The sequence below is a fragment of the Eufriesea mexicana genome, unplaced genomic scaffold (genome assembly GCF_001483705.2).
Source record: "Eufriesea mexicana isolate 0111107269 unplaced genomic scaffold, ASM148370v2 scaffold994, whole genome shotgun sequence".
Classification (NCBI taxonomy): Eukaryota; Metazoa; Arthropoda; class Insecta; order Hymenoptera; family Apidae; genus Eufriesea; species Eufriesea mexicana.
In genome coordinates, this window is record NW_016909129.1 from 468370 (window position 1) to 492620 (window position 24251).

Here is a 24251-nt window from a genome sequence, read left to right on the forward strand (position 1 = left end):
CGCTCTTCCTCTCTCGCCCTTTCACTCTTACTCTTTCACGCCTCTTCACCCCTCTTCTTCTTTCCACCTCTTTTCTCCTTCTCTCTCTTCTCCTTTCCTTTTCCTTCTCTTCTCTTCTCTTCTCTTCTCTTCTCTTCTCTTCTCTTCTCTTCTCTTCGACCATGATCTCTCTTCCTTTTCTCATGCCCTCCAATGTATTTTGTATTTCTATGTTCACGGTCTTCCGAAGCGGAAGATTTCATTTTCCGAACAGCGACACCTTCTCGCATCGGTCTCGTTGTTCTCTTACTTCTATGATGTATACACACGTATATATTCACCCAACGTCGAACGGAACGACGAATCTCGATCGTAACGTTTCCTTTAAAGACACGATCGTTCCAATGACGAACGTTGTCGCCATTTCAAAGAATCGCTTCGATGCTCGTTAAAAATCAAAAGATGACATTTCCTCTCTTTTTTTCCCTTTCCTCTTCGACTCTGCTCGCAGTTTAGTCGCACGTGCGTATTTACGTGACCCGCATACAAAAGAAGAGCGACACGTTGACGCTCAACCTAGACCTCGTTTTATTATGTTAACAAAAATTCAAGCGATCGCGTAAAAAGTGTGGTGGATTTGTGAGACCCTTTGGCAAGAATGATCCGTAACGCTTGATGTAACGATAGGGAAATTATTCGCCGAGATCTCATTAGATCATCGATCCGTAGATCCGTAGCCTGTACCCTCACGATGGTACGTCGTGGATCGCGGTAAGAAAAGTTCAGTAGAAGACGCATTAGGTGATTTGTCATAGTAGCCATTAGTTTGTTATATTATGTATACATATCGAGCAATCGCAATAAAACGACGTTTTGCGTTTGTTTCAGATTCGGAGCGCAGCATTTTCCAAATGCAGTCAATATGGATTCCCACGTTGGTCTTGACTATATCGTGGATAATCCCGATTACTGCGTCAAGCTTGCCTCGGGTAAAATTATTCAACGTTCTCGATAGCTCGAATGTCGGGTAACCGGCTCCGACTGCATCCTATTAATCGCGTATCTCGTTGAATTTCAGCCTTGGACACCGCTTGTCCCTCAGTCAAGAAGCAAGTGGTAGAATTGCTTTCGGCGCTGTGCGTTTACAGTCAGGATGGAAGACAGAGAGCTATCGATACTCTTCACGCGTATCAGGTGATCGAACTTGAGCAACGAATTCGAACAAGGATCGATCGATCGATTGATCGATCGGTCGCAGAGTAATAAAGTACACATTACCGCAAGGAACCGCAATTTTTAGCGCAGAGGTATCAGGTAGCGTTTAAATGCAAGGTTGCTGTACCTGTTCGATACGTAGGAACATAGAACGCAAAGCCGCGGGCTAAGCTTGTGTAAAAGTCACAGTTCAAGGTCTTTCTTCGACAAACAAAAGAACAATATACGGCGGTATCGCTACTTCGAAGCTTCGTGTTCGCGACACCATCGAGCTACACCGTGCCATACCGTGACACGACATGCCATGCCATTCTACGCTACGCCAATGATGTTTCACCTTACGAAATACTTTGCAAAGTATACGATTTCTTATCGCGAGCCAATTTCTTACGTCGTTGCACGTGAAAATCTCGGAAATCGCGACGCTCGAGCTAATGAATACGCGAACGCGTTAATCGCAAAGAACACGTAGAACCTGGCATTTTCTTTCCCTCCTTGTCTCTTTTTCTCTTTTTTTTTTTTTTTCTACATTTCTCACAGTTCCAATAATCGAGAAATTAACGTTCGATGATACGTTCCAGAAACGAAAAAACGAACGGTATCGATTGCGAATCGTGGTGGAAGAGTTGCAGAACGCGACTGCCGAAGACTATAGGACTGCGCTATTGGCATTCATAAACTGTTTAGTCATCTCTACCTCAGTGCTGAAGGATCGCATAAGAATTCGCAACGAGTTCATCGGTTAGTAACGATCGATATTTTCCAAACTTTTTAAACATTTCGATGCCGAGCGTCGTCTTGAGAAAGGAAAAAGGAGAAAATGTTTCTCCGTGTGCATCTAGAGAGAAGCAACGTCTAGGAAAACAATGGCTTAATATTGCGTATTCCTCTCGCTTGCAGGTTTGAAGCTTCTTCCGATTTTGAACGAGCTGCGGTGAGTACTGTACGACGACCTGGATTTATGACATTAACTGATTAACACCTTAACATCGTTGAATAATAAATAATAATGAACGTTACGAAAGGGCGCTTTATTGTACCCACACCTTCTCATTTGCACCTAATGCAACGTTAATATCGCGCATGCATCGAGCGTCGCGTCGTACGCAACTGGCCAGAATTATTAAACGATTCTATCGAGGATTGGTTGACTAACGAAGCAGGCATTCATTCAGCCTATACGATACACGACAATTGCATGCACTAATCCAATCATCGTGTTCGTGCAGCCGTATTCCACGCGCAATCGGTACGATATCGGTTTTCCGCCATCGCGTTTACACGTTCCAAGAAGACGTAGCGCGGCATCTAGCTTCGGATCTAACGTTCTTCTAACGATCATCGTCCTCCCTCGCTGTTGCGATACGCGTTATCGTCGAGGATCGTTTAATCGCGATCGAGCAAAGCGGCGAAAGCGCGACAAAACCATGGCTGGAATTACGACTATTCGCGTCGAATCACGATACGCGAATCACAGACTCTAGGTTTTGTCCTTTCTGTTTAGCTATCTCTCTACAGGAATAGTACGATCTGTCATTCCTCCACGGGATGACGGACGGACAAACTATTCTTGATCGAGCAAAACCAATCGTGGAAGTCGCTTTAAATATCGTTCGAGAGAATTGTACGCGGGAATTTACGATAAAAGGATAAAATCCGATCGCGATACGCACGCGATATCCATCGGGCTTTGGCGTTTCGTCCAGACGAGATCGCGCCTCAACGGCCATCCCTTTCTCGCGCCCCTTTCGTCCACTTCGCTTCGAATTCCTCTCCAGCTCTCTCATCCTTTAAGACCGTATCCACTGTCGCGTCGTAAGGTGATGTAACGGGAATCCGGTAATAAGTATGTAATACAGAGATGCGACGAAACGAGGAAATTGTCGGGTTGTTCATCGAGACTATTACGTACGTGTACGCGTGTATACCTATGCACGTACGCATTCGACGCTCATGCGATCCACAGTTCGTCTCTTTGCCTTTTATTCGTCTTCCTTTCCAAAATTCCTCGTAAATTCGAGTCAATCATTCTCCTCGCGATCGAATGACGATCCTATTGAAGAAAGCTTGAATAAGCGAAAAGAAGACAAAGGTGGAAAGGGAAGAGAGGGAGAGAGAGAGAGAGAGAGAGAGAGAGAAATCGCGTGCAAAAGCGAAAGAAAGTTGGCGCAAAACGGAGAAGAGCGAGGAAAAAAAAGGAGGAACCGAAATACGTGGCTCGAAGGGAGAGAGAAAAGCCCGAATTAACTCTCCGCGAGTAAGCTCGCGTCGCGATGAGATGCGGCTATAACTGCAACCGGCGGACTAAGCTGGAGCGATCTCACCGTGGCACTTCTCCATCCATCGCAACATTTACACGCATACTCGCCGGGACTGTTTAGAATTTCACAACTTATAATCGTTTCGCGTTTTCTTTCGCCTTTCGCGTAACGCGCACGACGTTATCGAATCGAGACGCACGCGTGGTCGCCTATCGACCGCGAGTGAAACAACGATTCACCGAACCTGTTACCATTTCGGACAATACGCGTAACATGGTGTTCCGTGTAAAGTGATATCCTCGACTTTATTTCCCGATTCGAAGCGATCGGGCATCTGGACGATCGGAAATACCAGTGCCCATTGTACACCGAGAGTGCATCGAGAAGAGAAAAATCCTTGTATCCGCAGCGCAGCTGAAACCCACCGTACATGTGAACCGAGTAAACCACATTAATCTACGATCACTTTTAACGTTCACGCGTTATCCGAGTAATCGAAATAGGCACGACGGATTTCGTATTTTGGCGAGTTTGATTTGCTCGATTTATCGCGAATTTATCGTTGTTCGGTTCGATAGCGCATCACCCCAACCTGACGCGTTTGTCACTTCTAACGAGTTAAATCGAACGCGTGCCTACACTCCTTCGTTTGCGAAGAATATACAACCAGTACATATGTCGTACGTTTCTGTCGCGTAAAAATAATATCGGATAACAAAGATTTAACGGTGTACACCGATCTCGTAGCGGAAACGATACGTAGATACGCGATATACCGGCGCGTCGGTACGATCTTCTTCGTTTCAAATGGAATTCGAAGCCAATTGAACTCGAGCAAATCGGGTTTTCGTCTTTATCTCGAAGCAGCTGTTTCGAAAGAGAGTCGATCAGACGAGATAGCTTGATACGTAGTGAGAGGAGATGCAGGGAAATCGTGGAAAAGGGAAAGAGCTAGGATAGAGAAATAGAAATTCTCGAGGAAACATGTGTGTCGAGCGAGACGAAAATAGAGCGAACAGCTACGTAAGGGCTTAAAATGTACCCGGATCAGGAAGGTGACGATTATTCTTGCAGGAAAAGCCACGCACCGGATCTGAGAGTGCAACTCGATGTCTTCGATGATCAACGAGAAACCGATGAGGAATTGTCGAACCACGGACCACCTGGAATCGATCTCTCCTCCCACGTCGATGTCTTTTACGCGATTTTTGGACAAGTAAGAACTCGATATCGTCGCCGCAATTTCTACGTTCGTCGAATTCTAAGTACGATCGACGATAACCTTCTGTCCCGCCTATATTGTATTTTAGATCGCGGACACTCCGCAAGAAATACCATTTCTGAGCATTCTTCAACATCTATTGCGGCTGGATCCCAAAGATGCTGCTAGCGATTTAGCGTGGGACACGGCAGAGACACTGGTCCATAGAGCCACGTTATTGGAGAATCGAGAAGACGCCACCAAGTTGTTGCGATCGCCTAGTCTTCAGGTGATCGTTGTCTCTAGCATTCCATCTAATCCAAGCGAAAAAGAAAGAGTATCGAGTATCCGCTTTTCAGACGAATCTCTGCTGTCACTGTCGAGGTACCGAACAAACCTGTGGAACCTCGCGAAAAACATCGTTGCCGGTGAACAATTCGGCGCTACCTCTGCCACCTTTACCGCCCCCGCCACCACCTCCTGCTCCCTTTGATCCGTCAGCTGCAAATTCGTCGAATCAAAGTCGCGTTTTACCGCCGCCTCCACCTCCGCCTCTTTACACCGGCAACGCAACGTACGCTGATGCATCGATGGAGCCACCGCCAATGCCGCCACCCTTGCACGCGTTACCGGTCACACGAGTACCCACCCCCGAGCCACCGAACAATCACGCTAGATTGCTCCCGCAACAGGAAATACCCACCCCCAAGGCTAAAATGAAAACCATCAATTGGAACAAGATACCCAATCACAAGGTATACGTCGACGCCTCTGTTCTTATCTTCCCTTCGTTCCCGAAAAAGTCCTTTTCGTTGCATACCGACGAATATGTCGACGACGTCTACGACTCGACGTTCCATTTGTCCAGGTGATAGGGAAACGTAACATTTGGTCCTTGGTTGCCGACGAACATCAAAACTCTCCTATGGCGGATATAGATTGGGCAGAAATGGAAGGGCTATTTTGTCAGCAAGTGCCACCGATATTACCAGCCGCCTCGTGTACCTCCTACGGAGCAAACTCTGACGCCGAAAGACGACGCAGGGAACCGACCGAGGTGCTGTTCTTTTATACACGCATGCAGCCTGCAATTTCGTTTTCGTCTAGCTTGCTTTCACGTTTCGTTCGATTTGTTTCGATTTGTTTCAGATCGCGCTTCTCGACGGCAAAAGGAGTCTGAACGTGAATATATTTCTAAAGCAGTTTCGAAGGTAAGCAACCTGTCGCGATCTAACCGAGAGACGTACGAATTGACAACGATTTCCAGTTCGAACGAAGATATTATTCGGCTGATAAAGGATGGCAGTCACGACGACATCGGGGCAGAAAAGTTGCGTGGTCTTCTGAAAATTTTGCCCGAGGTGGACGAACTAGAGATGCTCAAAAGCTTCGACGGTGACAAGTCGAAGCTCGGAAACGCCGAGAAATTTTTTTTGCAACTCGTTCAAGTACCGAAGTAAGGACAGGAAATCATTAGTTTGATCGACGCTGAGGAAGGTGTTTAATCGGTTCTTACTTATCTCGTGCCCCGGCAGCTACAAGTTGCGTATAGAATGTATGCTGCTGAAGGAAGAATTCGCTGCTAATATGAGCTACTTAGAACCCAGCATCAATTCGATGATCCTAGCCGGTGAAGATCTGATGACGAACAAGCCGCTACAAGAGGTGTTGTATATGGTTTTGGTTGCTGGAAATTTTCTCAATTCGGTACGAATAGAATGAAACTATGCTCGTGCGAAGAGCCAACGCGTAAATACGAATACGTAATTAAGAGTAACGTCGTAGGGTGGTTACGCTGGGAACGCTGCCGGAGTAAAGTTGTCTTCTTTGCAAAAATTAACCGAGATCAGGGCGAATAAACCAGGAATGAATCTTATACATTACGTAGCTTTGGTAACGTATATCTTTCGTGTTCGTTTGGTTGCGCGTATCTCTTCTGGTTCATGCTCGAACCGTTTGTTTCGCACCGTAGCAAGCCGAAAGAAAGAGGAAGGATTTGTTGGATTTCGCCAAGAGTATGACCACTCTGGAAGCTGCCACGAAGTAAGTGCTCTCCCGAAACTAATTTAATCGATTTAAACAACGCCTAAAACGTTCTCTCTTTTATCCTTTGTCGTGTGTGCGTGTGTTCGTGGTACACAGGACCACAACGGAGCAATTAAACAACGAATTTAACGCACTCGACACAAAGATCAAAAAGATCAAGGCACAGATTAATTTTCCTTCGACGGAAACCGACATTCAGGAACAGATGGCACAATTTTTACAGGTATCGCGTCTTTAATGATTACTACTTGGTTGGTAAAGCAAGCAAAAAGGAAAAAGGAGGAAAACGTTAGGAAATGGAAGGAAATTTCGAGAAATTTCCTGTTAATCTTGCTCTCGTGTCGTAGATAGCCGAACAAGAGATGTGTCAATTAAAACGAGACATGGAAGAACTCGAAACCTTAAGGCGATCGCTCGCTGAATTTTTCTGCGAAGACAGCAATACGTTCAAAATCGAGGAATGCTTCAAGGTATTCCATCAGTTTTGTCAAAAATTCAATCAGGCTGTCGCGGAAAACGAGAGACGTAGAATTCAAGAGGAACAAGTATTGGCAAGGCGCAAGCAACGAGAAGAACAACTCTTGGCTAAAAAACGATTACGTACGTCATCGTATATGACAACAGTTTCATCCTCTCTTACGTCCATACCTCTATTTTAATCTTAGTTTACCTCTGCATTAGCTTTATTTTCACTGTACTTTTTCAATTAACTTCGCCGTCGCGCTATTTTACGCGTATGTTACAGTGACCAACAACCAACAAGTCGAAGCGCCAACCTCTGAATCCGAATGCAATTTAATCACTTACGATCCTTTCGATCTTGCCAGCGGTTTACCTCAAAGGAATTACGGTCGAAGTGACGTCAAGGTGTATACCATTTCCAGCTGTTTGATCGTATCACCTAGTACGTTGTGCCATGATTATTTCGTCTTATACTTTCCTTCAATTTAGATCAAAAGATTGCAAAACGGTGGTGTCACCTCCGATGAAGATGTCTCGATAACCGGATCACCGAATATTCGACGACGCTTAGGTTCATGTTCCGGTGGAATCGTCGATCAACAATCTACCAAAGAAGAAACATATTCACCAGGTTTTACTCCTTAACCGCGATTAATTTCGAACGCGACTCTATTTTTTCCTACTGTTCTTTTTCTCGCACGTTCACAGACGTCACACCGAACGGCACGCTTCGTCGTCGAAGAAGTCGAATACCTTGCGAAGATGACGACGGTAATCTGATGGACTTTTTAAGGACGTCGGGACAAGACGGTAGTCGTGAGAGAAAATCCTGGGGTAGCTTAGGTATACCTAACCAAATATCTCGCTATAAAAAAGCACTTCGCGAACGTTATTCTTTTATCTGATTCTTTTTTCCGCCGATCAACGAGCAGATCGCTCGTGGGCGAGAAGAGCTCGCGGTCAGTCAGGTCGCAGAAGTGACCTGTTAAACGCGGATATCTCGGGTGATCGCGAAAGACCGAGTTCTCCGTCACCTTTAATCGAGAACAAGCCTTTCTTGCAAGAGGAAGAAACGAAACCTGCAGGGTAAGTGACCACGACGAGCTAATCTCGACGTGACTGTGTCGAACGTTTATTGGAAACAGGAAAGCATGGCGGCAAAAAATCGAGGCGTGGTTATCGGAGAACGAAAAGGAAGATCGTGCAGGCGAAGAACTTCAAAGGAAAGCGAGACAGTTGCATCACGCGAATCGACGGTCCTACGAAGACTCGGGTAAATATAAAGACACGTCTATATACGAACGTACTTTGTTCATCGAACGATACAACGTGTCTCTTCTAAATTGACCCTCGTCGATTTCATGCGCAGAAAGCGAAGGCAAGACGAATACTCAGGTCGAAAGTGGTTCCACGCGTGAATCATACTCCGAAGTTTACGACTGGCGTCCGTCTGTCGAGAAGACAGACGTGATGCGTACGATGGAAGCTATCGAAGGTTATCCCTTCTACTGTCTTTTACCATATTTAGCAATAACCGATCTTTATTACATATACGTTTACGTATATGTCTGTCATAAATCGAATACGAATTTGAATTCTAGAAGCCGAAACGCAACCATCGCAGAAGGATAAATCTCCGTGGCGAAAATCAAGCCTAAACGTACCAAATAGCATGGAAGAGACTGACCCGCGTTATTCCCGTAGGCTAAGATCCAGACTCAGCGCAGAGAACGTTTTAACTTCGAGCACCTTGCAGGTTAATATATCTCGACAACCGGATTTCGGTTACTTATCCTCCCTCCGAGGAACAGAAACAATGTTTCGCTTCTTCCTTTTCGTTACAGTCCATCAAAGAGGAAGAGAGGAAAAAGAACAAGATCAATGATATCGCGAGCTCGGGTACTCAGGATGAATTAACGATATATTTACGGCAACCTTACGGCGATTCTCAGCTCGCTGGATCACGAAGATTTTCAAAGCTCAAGAAGGGCACGGACGAAGAGAAAATGATCGACAAAATAGAGATCGATTCCGATAATATAGAAACACCACCGGCAACTAGGAAGCTATTCAGTCCACCGAAAGAAGTGAAGCCGGTTGAGAAAGAACCGTGCAAAAGGGAACGTTGCAACGGTTCTTTCCAAAGCAGAGATTTCAAGAATTCGACGGCGAAGAATGCAAATAACGCAGACTTCGGGACAGGTAGGTCGCATAACGCATCTCGTTACTTACACTCCTCAACGATGTTACCATCGCGAGTACGTGACGCGTACACCGATCATTTCAGGTAATTTCGATCGTTACTCTGCGGCAAGGAGAACGCGAAGATACAAGAAGAACCAAGACTCGGCAGAGAAAGAGTCGAAGCAACAGGAGGTTGCCGGTCCTGAGTCGTTCGAGGAGAAACCGGCTGAACGTCCGCAGACTCTGCCACTGTCCGAAGAGGGGTGCGGCGAAGGTTCCATGCTGTCTGTTTGGCAAGAGAAATCAAAGCAGCGAGGATCGTCGAGTTCCCTCGATATCGACGCGGCACTGGCAGAAATCGCACGCTCCGGCGAGGATCTTCAACGACTGTCGCGGCCATTAACGCACCGAAACTCGCGACTTCCGGTCAGTCAACCATCGGCTGTCGTCGCTGTAACGAACACCGTTCTCAGCCCCGTAATGCAAGAGTCTCGCCCCAGGGAACCGTCCCTAACCGTACTCGCTGAGAGAGCTGTGAGCAGCCGCGAACGACAAAGAAGCATGATCGATCCTAGTCAGGTAAAAGAAGCGATCAGATTGACCAACAGTCCGCCAAGTCAGGTAAACGAAAGTCAAAACGTCTCCTCGCGATCTCGAAATCAACCTCGACCTTCCGCACTGAACGAACCTACCGACGATGAAATCGATCTAGCCACCGATTCGAATCGTTGCCAAGTAAACGATTCCGGTAGCGATATTAATCACGATAAACGATCCGAATCGACTGTGCGAAACCAAAGCAAGATGCAAGCCTTGCAGTCCAACGCGGATGGCTCCGTGTTTCATCCTAGATTCGTGCCACCTGATATAAATGTCACCTCGTCCAGCGCCAACTCTAACTCCAATTCCACTTCCTCCTCCTTCTCCCTATTAACCCCATCTGGAAAAGTTCGAGATCAAGAGATGAACGACGAAGGATTCGAGGAAACGCAAAGTTTGGTGTCCGAAACACTTAGTCAAGAAACATCTTCTGGAAACTACGAGACGGACACTCACGACTCGACGCGATGCTCGCCAGCCGAATTACGCTATGCCGGAACCGATAGCCACCCTCCCATTCGCGATATCATCGGTGTCGAAGTGCCTGACCACAGTCCCAGGAAATCGATCGCGAATACGTTAAAATCGACGTCATCGGCCTCGTCGTCTTCGTCAGCGATCAAAGGGTTCGAGAAACGAGCCACCTCGATGAAACACGTCGCAGAGAAATCCAGCTTTCTTCCGAAACGAACAAACAGTTTGAAGCGTGACGCTGCTGTCAGAAAAGCCGAGTCTATGCAACGAAATTCGAACTTGACTTATCAATTAAGCAACAATCAAACGAAGAACGAGGTAGAACGTTCAGGATCGAGAAGCAGCCTTCGCAGTTCGCGAAGTTCCTTGAATAGCGCTACGTCTGTGAACACCGTGCGAAATTTAGTTCCGAACCACGCGCCTCTCCGTACTTACACGTCCGCGATTTGCGCGTTAACCAACGATCTGCGAAAGAGTCCGTCGCATAGTCCGTTACCACCAAAAAGTAACGAGAAACGTCGAACGAATCCACGCGCGGTAGTCACTAGAATACCTGCCAGCAGAAGCAGTAGCAGCGGAAGCAGCGTGGGTCCAACCGCTCGAAACGTCCGTAAATCTCTCGGGGTGAGTTTTCGTCTTTTCAAATATTTCACTTTATCTACTCAGTTTGGCCCGTGTATCGCAAATTGGCCTTCACCCGTTTATAGCAGAAACAGTCGTGCCTAGCGACGAATTTCCATGTTTTTAGTCGACCACGGACGTGCAAAAAGGAAACAAAGGGCGGACGATCGCTTCGCGAAGCAGCAGCAGCGGAAGCGGTAGTAGTATGGGACCACAATCGTTATCGCTAAATCGGACCAACGTTGAGAAGGTATCATCATCGACTACGAAAAGTAAGTTGATTCATCCGAGAGCCGGAACCAGAAATCACAGTTTTATGAGACCGACGGCTGCGAGTGTTAACAAAGGTTCTATTCCGAATCTACCCAGAAGCATCAAAAGTTTGGTCAAGTAACGACTCCGACGAAAAGAAATCGCTCAACGCCGAGTAACTCAGTCTCGTCGATAGTTATCGGCGATACTGTTTTCTCGTAACACGTTTATCTTTAAATGCTTCGAAATGTACGCGTGACTTTTAAATCGTTCGCCATGATCGTCACTTCGAGGTCGTTTAAAGATTACTCAGCGTCAAGGGTGCAGTGACAGCGACATGGTCGCGTTAAGATTATTTAAAAGTTATTGAAAATCGGGCCAAGTCAATTGAATTTTTATACGCGTAATACAAACACCCGTACATCTCGTAACATAGTGGTGCTTGTGTAGAAGGAAAGCATTGAATTCCAGCACCGTTGTATTACTTTACGTGAACGATTGCAAGGAGGTGGAAATTTTCAGGATGACTCTGTAACTATATGGCAATTTCTACGCCAAAAACGGTTATTACGTCATAAAAAATTCAGAGATAGAAGAAATATTGTAAAGTACCGATCGTATATCGCTGACGATCCCCAGTTCGTTAAATGAGAACTATGGAAAATATATCACATGTGGCATTACGTTTTGCAGAAATGTTCTGCAACTGGAGAACCGCGTTCGTCGAAATGTAAGGTTATTCGCATCGCGTGAAAGGCAAATAAATTAAATACGTTTGTAGTTCGAGTAGTCGCTGTCGAATTGCGAGCAACGAAGTAATGCAAGGAATAATTTATACCGTACTGCGTACCGATACTGCAAAAATTGCACCGAGTATCCTATAATTTATGTCGTTTTAGCCAATGTATCGGGTAATTACTTCCAGTCCTTTCGAATACAATTGCATGCATATGTACCATATGAAATTACTAATAATTACAAAAGAGAAGAAAAACGAATAAATAAATATCACGTAATTCCATTCGACAAGGAGATTTAATATCGAAGCGAAACAACGATATCCTATTTAAGCAAAAGAATCTTACTAAAATTCTGTGCAATAAGTCATGAGAAATGGACAAACCTAGGAACGAATAAAACGAGAGTAATTTACATCAACATCGTGTTTGCGAAATGATTCAACAGCCGCGTAGAATGGAACGAATGATCGGACGGTGATCGAAATCAACAACAACGATTAAACTCGCGATATCCATACGTTTTATTTACATGGATTTTCTATCGTTGATCCGAATTTATTTATTGTTTCGAGGAACGGTCTAACGAGTAACATATCGCTACTTAATTTCGCGATGTTCAAACTATCGCAGTCGTTGGTTAGTCAAATGACTGCAAACGTTTGTCGTATACGTAATAAACGTAAACTCGGTGTATCGCATAACGTAGAAAACGATCGTATTCGGAATCATCTTATTTTTACCCAAAATATACGATGTAGGAAAAATTCGTGAAAACGTTGAAACATGCAAATGGTCGAAAGATAAGACGACTCCAAGTACACGCGTATGCGATTAAATATATTAGGATGTATCCGTATAGTGCTTACAACAACGATGAGTATTGCAAATGAAACAAACAGAAATTACACGCAACGAGTAAATTATTTTACGAACGGGCTACGGAGATGAAACAACGATCGGCAACGAAAGGATGAAGGCTATAAATGGACTTGAATAATGGTGCAGACAAATGTCCGGTTCGTTAGGTTTCCTAAGAACGATCACGAAAACCAAGAAGTACCGGACCCTTCGGTGCGAGGATAAATTCAAATTGCAAATCGAGTTCTTCGTCCACGATGATCTCGAACTCCCGTACGATCTGTGGAAGAACAGTTAAGCCTATAAAGACGCGATACACGTGTTTTGGGATGTATCGTAGAGGGAAAACAGACCTTTGCCAAAATGAGCTGTAGCGCGAGTTCCACGAACCGTTTGCCCGGGCATATTCTCCTTCCAGCTCCAAATGGCGCCACTAATAATGGAGAATGAGGACTGACAGGCGTCAACCATCTCTCGGGCAAATACTTTCCGGCATTCTTGAAATTCTTTTCGTTCAAACCTGCTATCCAAGTGTGTAAAAGGACCGTGGTCTAAAAGAAACGATAAATTTTTAATAATATGTATAAGGAAAAAAGAAAGAAGAAAGAAGCGATGTAACTTTTACTCACTCCCGCGGTGAAGCGATAACCACTGAGTTCGATGGGTTCGTCCAAAATTCGAGCTATACAAGTGGTGGTTGGGATCATTCTAAATACGAAACATAGCAGTCATTAGAAGTAGCCTCGAGTGGCTTAGAAAATTTTGCTTCGGAAAAGAAACGCTCGACGCGTTTTACGCACCGGAAAGATTCGGTGATACAGGCGCGCAAATATTTGGCTTGTCGCAAATTATCTATAGTCAAATCACAACCAGCCGGAGCCAACGAGTAGGTTTCTTCGTAAAGTTTGGCCTGTACGCTTGGATTACGGCCGATCAAGTGAAAGAGAAACACCAAAGTGTTTCCTAGCTGTGCAGAATCGAAGGAAAGCATGCAAAGTGATAGAAAACGTAATGGCGTGACGCGAAAAGGTGGAGATGCAAGAAATCACGCAGCATCGCGTAAATATCATCCTCACCGTGTGTATACCGGCAGCTATAAAATCAACGATAGCCGCCTTCTTGTCGCGTATATCGAGATGCTTTTGTTTTAAAATGGATTGAAGTACAGCCTCGACCGATTCGTCCCTAGCATCGTCTCGTTTCTCCAATATCGTGGCTTCGACGATCTCCGAAATGATACTGAAAGCGAGCAACTTGTATAACGTGAAACGCGTAATCGTTGTACGGCCCATCGAATTTTCAATCCGTTCGTTCGACACCACCTCGAACATACTTGTATATGGCGTCCTCGCTCTCTATCAGTTGTTTGTACGCGGAGGTTGGTAATAATTTCCAAAGCGGCAACCCGTAAAAGGCGTCCCGCGAGGCCGTAAAGTGTACCCTGACGGCTTCCGCTAATCTCACAGCGAGCTCGCTGCTGGAATCTGGCTTTAGGAAACCCAAGTGTCGACCCAAGATCAAAGTACAGGTACCTAGAGCGAAACGGAACAGAAAAAAAAAAAACGATGCGTAAGGTGAGATGGCGCAGAATGGTTTCAGATCTACCGATAAAACGGATCTTACTCTCGAGTCCCATCTTGTAGGCAAGCTCCTCGAAACCTGTCACTTTATATCCCGTTCTTCGTCGACGAATCAACTCGATGAACGAATCTGCGACGACATTCAGAGCCGGGAAGAAGCCAAGGACGGTACTGGCCCCCGTCAGTTCTGACGTAAGAGCTGTCCGAAGATCGTGCCACGTTTGTCCCTGTCTATCGAATTATTCGTTCGTTTAAATTGACCGCGTCCTTCTCGTTCCTTACATCAATCTGTTATGCCTGCACTTTACGACTTTAAATGCTTCTACGAAAAAGAAGTTCACCGTGAATTTTCCCTTTTCGCAGCCAAACGATTTGCCCCATGGCATTGCCATGAAATTACGCGTGTACGCGACGCACCGACCCACCCTGTCGTTAAACGAAATCTACTCACTCGTTCACCAAACCGAGGTTCGTGTAACGATCGTGCCGTGTTTGCCGATAGTAGGATATCACCTCTTGCGGAGGACGAAGCGGATACTTGCAGTTCCGTCGAAGGATAGCTTCGATATCCTGACGGGAGAACACAGAGATCACGGGAAAGTTCCATAATGCTTCTTCTTTACACAACGCTCCGTATCGTTGGTTCAAATCTATTCTTAAATGAGAAACCATTCGCTATGTTAAAAATCCGTGTAACGCCTTCTGCCGACGTAGTCTGTTTCGATCGAAATTCGAGGAAAGTTCCGTTAACGGAAACGGCGCTGAGTAGGTACTTACACTCGCGCGTAGATACGTATAGACCAAGGGCAAACTTCTTACCTTTGTAAGCGTCGTGAATCTTGTTGAGTTTATAGTAACCGATGCAGGAGAATATCCACCTGGTTCCAAGAATCGGTAAAGGATACGGTCCTGGCACGTTGGACACCGTTTCAAACTTTCTATCGTGCTTCTCCTCGACCGGGGCTGTCAAACATGGTGGAAAAACGTGAACGATCGGACGAAAACGGATTCGCGAAAGGGAGCGATTTTCTCTAAGCATTCCAACGGGACTGTCGACGCTGTTACGTCGCAAGCGTGGAGCGAACAATTTCACCGCGGTTCAAGACGGACGGGCAAGGTCAACGCGGCAAGGACGCAACATCGAAGCACGAGGTTCGAGCTTAGAAAGGGGACCGTGACCCCGTATATACGAACGCACGTCGTCGCTTCGTATCGAAGGTCGTTCGTATACACGAAACGTAATAATTTTCTGTCGACCTTTCCGACTCGTGCACACAGCCTCGTGAACGCATCGCGCCACGTCGAGGAAAGAAAACGCGCGCGCCATTCTTCCACGAGCACGTGCACCGCTCCTCCTAATTCTTTTCCTTCCAACTAGCGTTACACGCGCGCGCGCGCGCGACACCTACTAATTTACTTTCACAATGCGAAACGCAAGATTTATCACTCACGGAGAAACTTACCGCTGGTTTTGTGAGATGCCCCGGTCCAGAACCACCAAGCTGGCCGATGGCTAGTAGCGAAGATCAATATCGTCAATAGGGCTGCCGCGATTACTTCGAACCAAACACTCGAAAGTAACATCTCGAAACTCCTACGGAAACGAGAAGAAAATTTCCACTTACGAATATCCCTCGCGACTATTTGCCGCCGACAAACTGGATCGCTATTTGGTCAGGCGGTTCCGAATCCTCGAAATTTTTATAGTCGCGAGATACCGATCGCTAAGCGGAAAGTAAACATCGCGAAAAGTACCACGATCGAGTCTTTAACTTTCGACTCGACTCTACTCAACTCGACAAACAATTATTATTTTCACAGTCGTTCGTTATCTCGACGATAAAGGGATATATCGAGAACGGGCGCGAGCTCGACACACGCGTATACACCACTGGCTACGCACGATTACGTCTATATATTTTCGCGTAACCGTGTGCGCGGCTGGTCGAAAAGATTGGCTGGAAAAATGCTACTTCGCACGCAACTACCCGCGATGCGACGACCAACCGCGCCGCATAAAATACGAGCTAGTGGTTGTGACTCGACGTAAAACTCTTAGATCCTAGATAGGTAGGGGATTCGTTCGACCGGTCTATGGAGAACGATCGCGAAACAGGAAACTGATAGAGAGAGAGAGCTTGTTACGCTTCGATCTAGAAGCGAACCGCGTGCTAGTACCGCTCGCGGAAGGAGCGCGGATTACGATAAATCGAACTGGCCGTTAGCGAAAAAATGACGCACCACCGCTTCTCCGAGTCCATTCGAGGTTAACTGACTGTCCCAGTGTTATTTACGGACCGGCAGTTTCTTCTATTTGCAGTGCACTGATAACACGTGTTGTCACGATGACCCTGCTCTCTCTTTGACTCGCTAATCTCGAAGCTGTTACACGGATCGAGGAGAAAATGCTTAAATACCCGTCCCCCATTGCGATACGATACGTAACTTGTACGCTCGTCGGTTTCTCTATGTCTCGCGTAACGAAAACCCGCCGATTACGCGCCGATTACGAATCTTCGTCCAATCACGTAACTCCGTTTCCCTCGGATTACGAAAAATCATCAACCAAACGATTACCTCTTTTTCCGCCAATTTTACCCACGCTTCGTCGCTGTCTATAATTTTGCGATCGTGCAATCGATATCATCGACAGATGGACTCGGAACAGATCTATCTTTTCCTTCTTTTCGCCACTATTTCTCGTTCCCGACCACTAATTTCCGAATTACTCGATCAAAGTTATAATCGACGTTAGCTACGAGATGAGGAAAAGTTGAAATCCTCCTAGAAGGAAATCATCCCGTTTCCGATGACATATTACTCGCCGAGCAGAAACTCGTACACGAGCGTCCATGACGATGCGTCGGTGTATTTAGACTTATATCTAAATGCATAGTTAATTGCACGGGAATGAAACGCGCGGTATTCGATCTAACAGTAAACGGAAATTGGAAGACGATCTCTCGTTGAAAGAAGAACGGTAAGAGTGCGAAAGATGGCGAATTGCGAAGAAATATGAACGGTAACTGGTAACGTTTTCGAAAAAGAAAGCACTGTGTCTTCCATAAATTACAAGTTAATTCCCGTCACTGAACGATATGTATTTAAGAAACACGGAGCAGCGATGGAACCGACAATGTTCGCCCGCTGGTTGGTAAATATTTTTCATCGTGTAAACTGTTGTTCGCTGCTCGTTAATGATACGACTGCCACCGTTAAGTACCGGTGCGTGCGATTCTTCCAAATGTACAAAGTACAGTATTTCGATGGAGAATACATGGAATAAGATCGCGACGTTGTCGATCGTGTAACAAACCAAAGGAATGTTACGTAAATCTTTATTTTCTTCCTCGACACGCGTAATAAAAATAAGTCGAGAAAGTTGAATGCATATTATCTCATTAAGCGCGACCTATATGTCGGTCAATTGAATATTTACGCCTGATTACTCTCGAATAAATACGCCCGATATTTATCTACATTCACGAATATTTTCATAATATTTCCGTTGTAACATTACGAATATCTACGTTCTCGCGTCGTACATACGCGTATACACGCGTTCACTGGTGCGATTACGCGAAACATGCGACTAATTAAATCTAATCTCGAATAATCTCGAATCGAAATGTCTCGCATCGTCTCCCTGTTCACCTAGTACGCATCCTCGACGTACTAAAATCAACGGAAAAACTCGGTAACGAGCGGGATTAACGGTAACGATACGTACGTACGTTTCTCTGATCGATAAACAAATTTTCCTTCGCGTCATAATTGCTATCCCACCCGTGCGAGCAAACGAACGGAAAAACTTTAAAGTTTACAGTTCTACGATTAATCTGTGCAGAACTTCAGTAAACTTTGATTACTTGCGTTGCTATAGCAATTAATTTTTCGCTAAAGCTCGCGATCGAAACGCCTGAAAACGAACGCAAATCGACGCGATTTGCGTTTTTACAGAGAACATACGAATAAGATTGCCCGTTAGAAATGAAATTCCAAAAAGCAGATTTTTATCGTTATGCTTACTCCATTTAAATAACGATCATCGATTTAAGGAAACGTAAACGTTTCTTCGATTCATCATAATCGAATTATTCGTTCCCACGGTATAAGCGTTGATCTACCACTAGAACCACGTGCTCACACGATGCGATTCACACTATTTATTCTGCATACGCGTAATACTTTGCTTTAAATGATTGCTGTTTACATGAATTTGAAGTAGCGGCAAAATGATGACGTTCAACGAATGTCGATGAACCGCTTGTGCTCGGAAATTCGACGGATTTGTTTAAATTCGCGTGTTCGTGTCACAGGTAACGATCAACCGGTAGATAAAAACAAGACGTTCTCGTACTTACGAAGGGTGCGCGTAGTCTGAAGTACAGTTAAAAAGAGACACCAAACGTCGTCGTCGTTGAGATGATTGTGATGGTGGCGGTAGCGGTAGTAGTGGTGGTGGCAATGGTGGTTGTGGTGGTGGTAACGATGGTAGTAGTGGTGATGGTGATGTTGATGGTGTCGATGGTAATGGTGGCGATGGTGATGGGCTATGATGGTTTTGCAAATGCTGCCAGCAAAATCAACCATAATCGTAACAATGTTCATACACTGAAAAGCTATACGTCGTATCGACGAATCTACCTTTCGATATGAGAACTTTCAAAAATAAAAAGAAGATAAAGAACGATGAAAAGTACAAGAAGCGCGCGATTGAACTGGAAGGGCAAAACTATCCATCTAATAGAATAAAAGCATAACGGTCGAGTTTGCGTTGAATGAATGAGAAGGGAAAAAAGAAGCGGGAAATATAAGTGGGACTAAACGAATGAAAAGAAGAAAGGGTTAAAACGATTGGATAACGTAAAACAGGATAGAAAAGCTTTTATACGGCTATTGCTAGTTATTGCTAACGCCGTATCGTATATGCTAATTGAAACTAAACAAGACTTGGAAAAAATAAAAACTGCCGAATACGAATAGAAACTAATTGCCGTTATTCGGTATCTGTTTAAAAGTCGACAGATGCAGAGGCTCTACCGTCGATCGTCCTATAATTTCGACCGGAAACCTAATGATTTTCATCGATGTTCTGTTCTTCTTGATTATCGCTCGACCAAAACTGAATCGTTCAATTAGCGAAAAACAGAAACTCGTTCATCTCTGCTGGACACTCGGAGACCAGCTCTTATCTGCTGCTCGGTAGTCCGTTTCCACGCTTCGCCCGTGCCTTTTGCTGGTCCGACGCAACGGTCCGATCATCTTCGACGGAGGGGGTAGCTTTGGTGGGGATTCCAGCTTACAGTGATCACGACACGTTCGGCAGATGGCGCGATACCCTGTCGCAAGCCTCTGTCGACGAACAAACGCGATAATTTCATGACGACCGGTTACATCCAAATTAACATTCTCTTCCTTCTATTTTTTTATTCTCCTAGCAGAGGAAAGCTCTTCGTCTAATCCATTTGTATCCTAACCAAAAGCTTTTTCACACACATGAAAAACCAAATAATCCTGTATTACACGTGTACGACGAATATTTTGAAAAGTAAAGACGTTATGAGACGATGACGTAGCTCTATCGAATAATAATCGAGCAACCGAATAATCGCGTAGCTAACGATAAAGGTAAATAGATGCGTGTAAAAGTCGATGCATTGTTATTTCGATATACGTACGTCGACAATGAACCGGAAAGAATGGAAAGATCGAACTAGACCTGACAAGGCAAGAAGTGTAGCTGTACCGTGAAAAGCGTGAAGATACGCGCGGCCTGAAACATCGATTGAAACTTGTTTTGCACGAAATCGAATAAGACAACACCGTGTTTCAAAACGATGAAAAACGACGAGACAATCCCTGATAAATTCTGTTCGATGTGATAGAAGCTACACCTGAAATCGTGTCAAACGTAATGTAGTAAAAATTTCGTGCTGTCGGATGCGAGTAAAAATACCAATTGCAAGAATATAGAAAACAAACTCGTACGACGGCTGCGTATTATCGAAATCAACGACTCGCGAAATGGACGACAAACATATAGGATGAACAGATGAGAATAAGATGTTAAATATATGGAAAATTATGCCCAATACAGCGAAATAATACAGAACGATAGTATTTATAATTGATATTCTTGCAAAAATTTCCAGCAATATGACAAAAGACTAACCTTCTTGTATCTACGACATACATATACAAAAGGTATAAAAGAATAATCCGAAGGCAACGGCATGCATCGCTGTGAAACACTTACGCTCATACGTACACATGTACGGGTGGTATATCGCTGTACCGAAGATGGTCGACCAACCAGGAAGTGATCATGAGCAACTGGTCACTCGCCGGAATTCTGTCCGTTGCGATTACACGTTCCTGTGTAGTCTGTGTTAAAATTGGAATCTTTCTCGGGATTCGTATAATGGCACGTTATTAAAACGGGAATTTTCTTGTGCGGTACCTTATTCAGTGATGAAAATTGCCGCATATATTCGATGAAACAACTCTTTCCTTGTACCATTACTTTTTCAACAAGCTCCTTTGTGTTGTAAAATAAAAAAGAAGAAAACGTTCAAACGTACGAACGTGTCTTATAATTGCAATCCTGTAATACCAAAATCTCTTTTTAACTGTTTTGGTAACACATTTGTACACTTTGTTTCCCTTACAAACAACGCGTTTTAATATTTTAAATAATGTTTCGCGATTTAATCATTGTACATTGTCGTTGTAAAAACAAACGGTATAACTTCTGTGAAGATATCGATATTCGGATCCAGACTGCGACCGAGGCCTTCGATCACTACCATACTGAGAATCACGCTGCTGAAGGTTCCGTCTTGCTTCACACGATGCTGAACCATCGCGGAAAACAATTCAGTCACAACGGTGCTTACGTTCACCTGTAACATTTTAAGGCGTCCCTTAGAAGGATTTTCAATTTTCTCTATTATTCCATATGTCACGCATACTTTATATCGTATATTTTAAAAACTTTTAGAAACTACATTAGTTCTGCTTTGAAGATGCGAGTTTACGATGTCTTTCATTGTTCTCTTGAAACCATCTGGGTCAGGGGATACGCACGAACTATGTTCCAGGATATATTCCGCCGCCAATTCACCCTGAAATAAAATCAATAAATGAAGGAGAGTTGAAACGTGAAAGTAAGACTGAAGGTAATAAATATATGTAAATACATTTCCCATAAGCACTGAACGAAAAACATCCACAAGATTTTGTCGGCAACGATCGTTCAGAGACACTACTAAGCCACAATCGAGTATGACTAAGCGTGGATAAACCGGTAAGTAATCATGATTGATAAGTTTCCAAAACCAGGCGCTAATTCTTCCAGTTGGTTCGTAATTTGTTTGTACCAAGATATTGCCCGGATGCATGTCACAGTGAATGAAGTTGTCATTAAATACCTGTCATTTTCCCGATAACTTTAATTGTAATTAAAAGATACATCAACATCGTACCGATAATGTAAACAGGCTGCGTTATTGCCAACCATCTTTAAGATTGTTTTAATCCCTATCTTTGCCAGTTTTTCTTGCAACTTGGTATGGTGACCATTGAGATAAACGGAAATAGAAGAACCTTCATGAAAACTTTCCACGAGTACTTCGCGTTGAGTAAAATTCGTGTAAGGCCGCGGAAATACAACATCCTTCCTCGTGGAGAAATTGTTTGCGAATTGAATTAAATTCGCTGCTTCCAAGTTCATATCAACCTTTGTACAAATTATCATGAAGATTAAAATATTCTAGATCGAATCGACGAATTATCAAGGATTATCTTATGAAATTAATATAAAAAGTTTACTTGATTTTCCATTATTTGGGAAAATTCATCGATGCAGTCGGTAAGACTGAGCCATTGCAATTTGGGCATGACGTATGTCGCGTATTTACAAATTCCTCTCATTATAGAAAGATCTCTTCTAAATTAAACGACAAAGAAAAACAATCTAGAGATTTAGAAAGATTAGTTGTTATTTCACATTTCATCCTAATATATACCATACCTTAGTTGCCCTTTAATTCCAGGATGTAGAATTTTTACAGCTACTGGTTGCAATTTTCGTGTAATATACGCATTATTGTTTGGAACTTCATCAATTTTGTCGTTCAATGTTCTCTCTGAAATTATTTTATTATTTTTTTATTAAATATTCACAACGCGAGTCAATAAAATTAATTATATTTTTTTTACATTTACCAATGAGAGCGATCAACGACCCGAATCTTAAATATTCCATAACTGCAATAAAATTCGTTTAAGATTTATGATATATACAAGTAAATTCAAATTTACGAAAACTTCCGTTCTCGTTTAATAGCAAATGTATGCAGCGTGTTAAGCAGGTGTTTAAATAGTTTACTTTGAATAAATGCAGATATCCGAGGTATTCTTGTTATGTCCACTGGGGCATTCAGATCCACCCATGCCTTGTACACCTATCAATCGGACAGGATCGAATCAGTTGAACGAATAGACTATGTCCTACCGATTAAACTCATTCGTTCCAACTTCATTTTTATACTTGAGCACAACATCCTGATCCAATGGGTATCTCGTGTTCAAATTTTACAAATATATTTCTCCAATTCGAACCGTATACAGCTTTGAGCAATTGCTTTGTATAAATCCAAGAATGTGCTGAAGTGCTTTGTTGTAATTGCGATAGCGTATGACAAACATCTTTAGGAAATAAATCTTTTCGTGTAGATGCCCACTGGCCAAATTTTATAAAAATTGGCCCGAGAAATTCGATACCTGCAATCACAACGAATCAATATATGTTTTTTTTTTAACTGACGAATAATTACTTTTCCGAAGGATTATCGGAAACATGTGTCTCTGCGTAAAACGTGTAATAAAATATACAACAGCCAATCCAGTAAGGACAGAACTTATTATGAAAATTCTTGCCACAATTAAAATGATATTAAAGAAACTTCCGCATTCCGTGTCCTTTACCAATAAATTGTGTTCATAAATTTGCCTTCGATACTGAGGCTTGTAAGACAGAATAAAAATAGCCTTAACTGTTCCTTTTGAACTCTCAAAATGGTTAATGCTTCTTGTTATCGATCGTTGATATTGTATCGGAACTATGTATCCTTTTCTTCGCCATTTCTCTCTTTGACTTTGAAGAAATTTATTCAAACGAAATACCCTCGAAAAATTTGAATAAAAAATCATTGTTAATCATTAATTATGTTCAAATAGCGGCTCTGCCATGATGACCACCCATCGACTATCTCCACAAATCTATTCTCTTTTTAAATTACTTTATTCTCTAGTCGATTCGAGTTCAAATTATATATTTGAATAAAAACGTCCCTTTAGATATACTAATCTATTCGTTAGTTATAACGGTTAAAACACGAATCAATATCACATATTAAAAGTTATGCAAATTTTTCTCTTTCTAATCACTCTAATATATCTAGAAAATCCAAACATGTGTTTGTATCAAATTAATTAAAAAATTACAATCAACTTACATACATTTCTTATTTCCTCATTTGGTAACACTGCTCGATATATTTGCAAGTGAGCTATCATTCGTTTGTGAAAATGGATATCTGTTAAATAGACTTTTATTCGATGTCTAAGGTGTCGTAATAAAAGTATTATATGTATAATCAAGAAAACACAAAACGAAAGACGATAACTTCCAAGAAAACTGATAATTACAACTATCTTATTTCCAAGAGATTCATTCGTGTTTATATTTTCCTAACCAAACTTAATGTGATTT

At 43.4% G+C, this 24251-nt stretch overlaps 3 protein-coding genes across 9 annotated transcripts in view; 1 reads left to right on the forward strand and 2 right to left on the reverse strand.

Moving 5' to 3' along the window:
* Window positions 1-12799, forward strand: part of form3 (FH2 domain-containing protein formin 3) — a 15985-nt gene extending 3186 nt beyond the window's left edge. For 2 of the 3 annotated variants that reach the window (XM_017899823.1, XM_017899824.1), the window contains exons 2-26: window positions 868-968; window positions 1058-1173; window positions 1776-1935; window positions 2095-2128; window positions 4530-4671; window positions 4766-4945; window positions 5016-5411; window positions 5525-5713; window positions 5806-5867; window positions 5924-6112; window positions 6192-6363; window positions 6442-6549; window positions 6629-6699; window positions 6799-6925; window positions 7050-7302; window positions 7448-7569; window positions 7654-7795; window positions 7873-8007; window positions 8097-8250; window positions 8310-8437; window positions 8534-8659; window positions 8766-8920; window positions 9009-9366; window positions 9452-11046; window positions 11171-12799. In XM_017899823.1, coding sequence (XP_017755312.1) covers window positions 902-968; window positions 1058-1173; window positions 1776-1935; window positions 2095-2128; window positions 4530-4671; window positions 4766-4945; window positions 5016-5411; window positions 5525-5713; window positions 5806-5867; window positions 5924-6112; window positions 6192-6363; window positions 6442-6549; window positions 6629-6699; window positions 6799-6925; window positions 7050-7302; window positions 7448-7569; window positions 7654-7795; window positions 7873-8007; window positions 8097-8250; window positions 8310-8437; window positions 8534-8659; window positions 8766-8920; window positions 9009-9366; window positions 9452-11046; window positions 11171-11437 — 5448 coding nt within the window. In that variant the 5' untranslated portion in view covers window positions 868-901 and the 3' untranslated portion in view covers window positions 11438-12799. Of the gene's footprint in view, window positions 1-679; window positions 751-867; window positions 969-1057; window positions 1174-1775; window positions 1936-2094; window positions 2129-4529; window positions 4672-4765; window positions 4946-5015; window positions 5412-5524; window positions 5714-5805; window positions 5868-5923; window positions 6113-6191; window positions 6364-6441; window positions 6550-6628; window positions 6700-6798; window positions 6926-7049; window positions 7303-7447; window positions 7570-7653; window positions 7796-7872; window positions 8008-8096; window positions 8251-8309; window positions 8438-8533; window positions 8660-8765; window positions 8921-9008; window positions 9367-9451; window positions 11047-11170 lie in introns of those variants that run through there. The other variant, XM_017899821.1, reaches the window with a different exon arrangement.
* An 87-nt stretch (window positions 12800-12886) lies between these two features.
* Window positions 12887-20941, reverse strand: shd (cytochrome P450 family 24 subfamily A member shade). 5 transcript variants are annotated; one of them, XM_017899829.1, is made up of 11 exons: window positions 18838-18976; window positions 15937-16067; window positions 15293-15436; window positions 14925-15123; window positions 14517-14704; window positions 14227-14425; window positions 13970-14132; window positions 13694-13860; window positions 13523-13601; window positions 13247-13444; window positions 12887-13173 (listed from the first exon to the last, which is right to left on the reverse strand). In XM_017899829.1, the coding sequence occupies exons 2-11, from the start codon at window positions 16055-16057 to the stop codon at window positions 13066-13068; spliced, it is 1566 nt and encodes a 521-aa protein (XP_017755318.1). In that variant the 5' UTR covers window positions 16058-16067; window positions 18838-18976; the 3' UTR covers window positions 12887-13065. The 5 variants fall into 5 exon arrangements, with proteins under 5 accessions (XP_017755318.1, XP_017755315.1, XP_017755316.1 ...); XM_017899826.1 differs by lacking the exon at window positions 18838-18976 and adding an exon at window positions 16715-17176; XM_017899827.1 differs by lacking the exon at window positions 18838-18976 and adding an exon at window positions 20733-20941 and having other exon boundaries at window positions 12887-13444.
* Window positions 20942-21183: 242 nt separating this feature from the next.
* Window positions 21184-23746, reverse strand: LOC108547341 (uncharacterized aarF domain-containing protein kinase 2). Its single transcript, XM_017899814.1, is given in 10 exon segments — window positions 21184-21378; window positions 21484-21600; window positions 21676-21924; window positions 21927-22214; window positions 22307-22424; window positions 22509-22623; window positions 22703-22744; window positions 22866-22941; window positions 23028-23260; window positions 23314-23746. Coding segments are annotated over 10 exon segments (1809 nt in total). The 5' UTR covers window positions 23690-23746.
* Window positions 23747-24251: the final 505 nt, after the last annotated feature.

Coding starts and splice junctions, on each gene's coding strand:
- shd (XM_017899825.1), bottom strand. CDS start 16,734: ATGGACTCGGAGAAGCGGTG. Junction 16,068..16,714: donor ATGGACTCGGAGAAGCGGTG/GTGCGTCATTTT, acceptor TCGTTTCCGTAG/GAGTTTCGAGATGTTACTTT. Junction 15,437..15,936: donor GGCATCTCACAAAACCAGCG/GTAAGTTTCTCC, acceptor CATGTTTGACAG/CCCCGGTCGAGGAGAAGCAC.